Source organism: Nicotiana attenuata, chromosome 6 (genome assembly GCF_001879085.1).
Source record: "Nicotiana attenuata strain UT chromosome 6, NIATTr2, whole genome shotgun sequence".
Classification (NCBI taxonomy): domain Eukaryota; kingdom Viridiplantae; phylum Streptophyta; class Magnoliopsida; order Solanales; family Solanaceae; genus Nicotiana; species Nicotiana attenuata.
The window spans coordinates 9,587,882-9,593,216 of NC_031994.1; the positions used below are offsets into that span (position 1 = coordinate 9,587,882).

The window sequence follows — 5,335 nt, forward strand, 5'->3', positions numbered from 1 at the left end:
TTCCTCGTCACTACCCAACCGAGGTTAGGCTTGACACTTACTGAGTACCGTTGTGGTGTACTCATGCCCTTTATGTGCATGTTTTTCATGTGCAGATCCAGGTACCTCTTCTTAGGCGCACTATCCTCGAGGCGGAGAGATCTAGCGGAGACTTTGAGGTATTTCTGCCGCGTCCGCAGACCAGGAGTCTCTATTTTGTTCCAGCTTTAGTAGTTACCCTATCCTTTTCTTTCAGTTGTTTAGACATTCTGGAGTTTGAGCAGCATATTACATTTCTATTAGCCTGTGGTTCCCGTGAGTTTCCGGGTTTTGGGATAAAATTATAGACTTCCGCATTTTACCTTTGGGTTGTATATGCCAAGTGGCACTTATATACCGTTCCTTTTAGTTTTGCTAAATTTAATAAAATGTTTCCGCAATTTATATTTACTTCCGCATTGTTAGGCTTACCTAGTTGTAGGAACTAGGTGCCATCACGACATGTTCATCGAGGGTGAACTGGGGTCGTGACACTGCTATGGAAATTCTTTTGTACTACATGAAATTGCATAGATGCAGTGAAATAATTCAACAGATGAGAAGAAGAAAGTTAACCTCTTGAGTCGAAGGAGAACTTTAATACTTCCAATATCAAGCCCCAATTCTTCTTAAAGCCTTTGTCCAAAGCTTTGTTCTTCTTCCTCTCTTTTCTTCTTTTCTCTTTCTTCCTTCTCTGTTTCTATTTTTTTTTCTCGTTTTCTCGAAGCAGAATACTTCGTCCTTTTCCCCTTGCCCTTTTTTTTTTTCAATTGGGCAGATTTTTCTAACCCGTGTGACTTATGTCACATTAATGGGCTAAGCCCACTTGTATTCTTTCTATTTTTTTTTTTGGTTTGTTTTAGTTAGTTTCATTGTTTTTTTTGTAGTAGTTTCTTATTATTATTATTATCATTATTATCATTATTATTATTATTTGCTAATGACCAAGACACCCTTACTAAAAATATAGGGTATTACATCCTCCCCATCTTATGAAATTCGGTCCCCGACTTTAACTTAAGTACATACCTGTAGACTGAAACAAATGGGGATACTTCACTTGCATATCTTTTTCTAGTTCCCAAGTAGCTTCTCCTACTGTATGATTTCGCCATAAGAATTTTACGAACTCAATTTCTTTTGACCGTAGTTTTCTTACTTGCCTATCAACAATAGCCATCGGTTCCTCCTTGTAAGACAACTTCTCATCAAGCGGTATAGCAGGTGCTTCGAGCACCTGAGATGAGTCTGACATACATTTTCTTAGCATTGAGACATGAAACACTGGATGAATAAAGGACAACTCAGGATGAAGTGCCAAACGATAAGCCACAGCTCCCACTTGGTCAAGTATTTCATACTGACCTATAAATCTCGGGCTCAACTTACCTCTTCTTCCGAATCGCATCATGCCCTTCATAGGAGATACATATATGAACAACCTGTCTCCAATTGTGAACATTAAGTCTCTTCTTCTCTAATTCGCATAAGATTTTTTTTTGTCTGTTATTGTGAACAATCGCGGTCTGATCAATTGGACCTTGTCAATAGCTTCTTGTATCCTCAATAAGTTAATCTCACCTGCTTCAAACCTTCCGCTAAGAGAACGACATCTTCTAACATATAATGCTTCATACGATGTCATCTGAATACTGGACTGGAAGCTATTGTTGTAAGCAATTTCAGCTAAAGGTAGATAAGCGTCCAACTACCTCCAAACTCAAGAATACAATCTCTCAACATATCCTCCAAGATTTGTATAGCACATTCGGACTTTGCATTTGTGTGCCATAAACTAGTACTAAGATCTACTCGTGCACCCATTATTTCTTGAAAAGATTTTCAAATCGTGAAGTAAATGTGATCCTCTATTAGAGCTGATGGACAATAGAGCTCTATTGAGTCAGATAACTTTCTGTTCATGTATATCAATGCATGTTTTACCTCACTATAAGAGGTTTTGACTAGCAAGAAATGTGGCTACTTGGTAAGCTAATTTACAACTTTCCCACATATAATCATACCTCTAGTGGCTTGAGTAATTTAGTCATACAATGTATTGTTCTGATTGTATTTCCACTTCAGAGTCTTAAGTTGTTTTAGTGGGCATGTGAGTCACAAGTGCTTGCCTTAACATACCAACATGTCCAAATAGTTAGAAACAAAGTTAACAATTTTTTTTTCTTCTTTCTTCTTTCCAAACCAATCAATTTTTTTTTAATATCAATGGGCATCTTATAGACCTGAGATAATCAGTGTAATCTAAGTTGTAAGCTCCAATCACGGATAGCTTGTCTCCCACCCATATATGATTGATGCACATTAATTATTCCTAGTCGAAGAATATTCCCCACTATTAAACAGTTATATCCTTGCTTTTCCACGCTAGAACTATACGCGGATAATTAAATAGTCGTTCATCCGCTGTATTGTACTATCCTTTTACACGTCCTGCATCGGGCTTGACCCAATCCAATATGATTATTTTTTTTTCACATTGAATCAATTACGTGTACCCAGTCTATAACATATCTTCGTCAGGAAGTATCTCTACAGGAGCTAAATGCGTCAAATCACCCATAGTTTTTTATAAGCTATAATAAATTTCTTTCCGAACAGTAAATTATATTCCAGTAGTTCCCTCCATCGCATTGCTAAATATCTTAATCTCTGTTGTTTTAAATTACTTCAGAATCTTGTGCAGTATAAATCTCATAGGTTTTTGTCACGACCCGAAACCGCACTAGTTGTTGATGGCCGCCTCCCTTGAAGACACAGGCCAGCAACATAGAACACAACGCTTCTTCAAAATTATTAAACATAAGATGAATAAGATGAATACAACTATTGACAATATATCGGATATTTACAACACGCCAAACAAGCCCGACCGGGGTGTCACAAGTCACGAGCATCTAGAGAAGTCTGAACACGACTACAGGGCCAATAATCACACAGAATAAAATTTACAATCAAGACGAAGTCCGGTGCGCGAACGCCGGCGGTCACCTTGTCAGTACGAGATAACAAAATCCTCCAATAACTTCTAACCGCTACCGTGGTACAAATACTGCAACTGCACGCGAGGTGCAGGGAAAGTGAGTACTCCAACTCAGTAAGCAATAAAAGTAAATAATAACTTGGCAGCAAGAAATCACGTAAGGCACTCATCATGCTATAATAGAAATGCAACCGTTTGAGAAAACAGTAAAACCGTGAATCCTTTAGAAAATTCTGGCTCAGTTAAAACCTCTTTTAAATATCTTTCTCAACAGTTAAAGCAAATGAATCCGAACAGATAGTGCAAGTCAGCACATAAGTCAGCCCCCCGGGCACAGCACTCCATTAACAAAAACACCAGGGTCAGGTGAACAGTGCAAGAAGTTGAGTGGATGCAATGAATGAGAGTGTGAATGTCATGACACGTAATACAACCAGGAACCAATGCATTGAGTGCAATGCAATGCATATGACCGCTGTGGCGTGCAGCCCGATCCATCCATATTTAACATCGACGGCGCTCACTAGGGGGTGTGTACAGACTCCGGATGGGGCTCCTACAGCCCAAGCGCAAATAATCAAGCCATCTCGTGGCACCAACCCGGCCCTCGGCCTGAATATCAATATAATACCGCTGCGGCGGCAGCCGAGCCATCCATATATCCAGAAATCACTAAACTGCCGTGGGCGCGCAACCCGATCCATGCTCAGTCCAGAAAGCACATAACCACTTGGCAATATCAAATAATGATTCTCAGCTCAAAACGTCGATAAATATTGTTTAGATTTTCAAACCTTAGAAAATGGCTGAGTTTGCAAAAACAGTATTAAAAACCTGGACCGAGATCAAATAATATGCAAGTAATGCAAAACAGTGATATCATCCCTGAAGGATTCACATAGTTGGCACGAAGCCCAAACATGGAAATCAGCCCAAATTATGATGATACAAGTAGTTCTCAGTCAAATACGCGGTAAAAATCAACAACCGAGATGGACCAAGTCACAATCCCCAACTGTGCTCTACCCCACACTCACATCCGGCGTGCAAGTCACCTCAATACAGCACTATGATTGTTGCAAATCCGGGGTTTCAATATCATTTACAAGTATTACATCCTCGAACGGTGAAATCTCTAGCTCGCGACGCCTTTGCCCCCTCAAACTGGCCTCCACGCGCGTCGAATCTATCCAAAATCAGGAGCGAATACATCACAATATGCTAAGGGAAGAATACCAATCGAAAACAATCGAAAAATTAGCAAATCTCGAAACTAGCAAGCCCGAGCCCCGGGCCCACTTCTCGGAAAATCACAAAACTCACATTACCGATTCCTCGTCTCGCACGAGTCCATACATACAAGAACTGCCCAATCCGAGCTCAAATGACCTATCAAATCCACATTTGAAATATCAAAAACTCAAGCCCTAGCTTTACCCCTTTTGATGAATTTCAACCAATTTTCATGTTAAATCTATCATAATCTCATGTATTGTAGCCAAGGAACTTACCTCCAATCAATCCTCCTTGAATCCCTCTTCAATTTGTCCAAAGAGCCTCTCAAAATATACTCAACAATGGTGGTAAAAATGACTAAAACTCGCGATGAAATGTTTATAAACTTTTCTGCCAGGTTTGACCCCTCCTTCTTCGCGAACGCGGTCAAACTATCGCGTTCGCGAGCACAACCTTGCATTGACCAAAGTTTAATCTATGCGAACGCGGACACAGGGGTCGCGAACGCGGTGCCTTTCTTCCTCCACCTCGCGCGGAACGGCGATGAGAAATTCTCCTGAGCAAAATTCTTGTACGCGATCGCGAAACACCATAACGCGAACAGCATGAACAGCCTGATGAACCCTTCGCGAACGCGGCCTAGACCTTGCGAACGCGTTAGCTTCAAGAACCATGCCCTTCGAGAACGCGAGCTTCCATACGCGAACGCGAAGGCCAAAATACCTGCGAATTGCTGGACTGATTTTCTGCAATTTCTCAACTCCAAAAATGGTCCGATTGACCACCCGAACTCACCCGAGGCCCCTGGGACCTCACCAAAAGCACCAAAACTCCTAAAACTCATTCAACATTTCCAATCATCAAAAACACCTCAAAAAACACCAAAACCATCAAAATTACATCGGATTCAAGCCTAAGTTCTTCTAAAACTTTCGAAACACGCATTCGATCAAAACCCAACCAAGACGTCCGAATACCTGAAATTTTGCACCACATCACAAATCACATAAACGAAGCTACAGCAGCTCTCGGAATTCCATTTCGACCTCGGATCAAATCTCACCATCAACCGGAATTCGC

General features: G+C 40.8%; 1 protein-coding gene across 1 annotated transcript; it reads right to left on the reverse strand.

Annotated features, from left to right (window-relative positions):
• LOC109227624 lies at positions 1,031 to 1,426 on the reverse strand. The gene has a single exon (XM_019392823.1). The coding sequence runs from the start codon at positions 1,424 to 1,426 to the stop codon at positions 1,031 to 1,033; it is 396 nt and encodes a 131-aa protein (XP_019248368.1).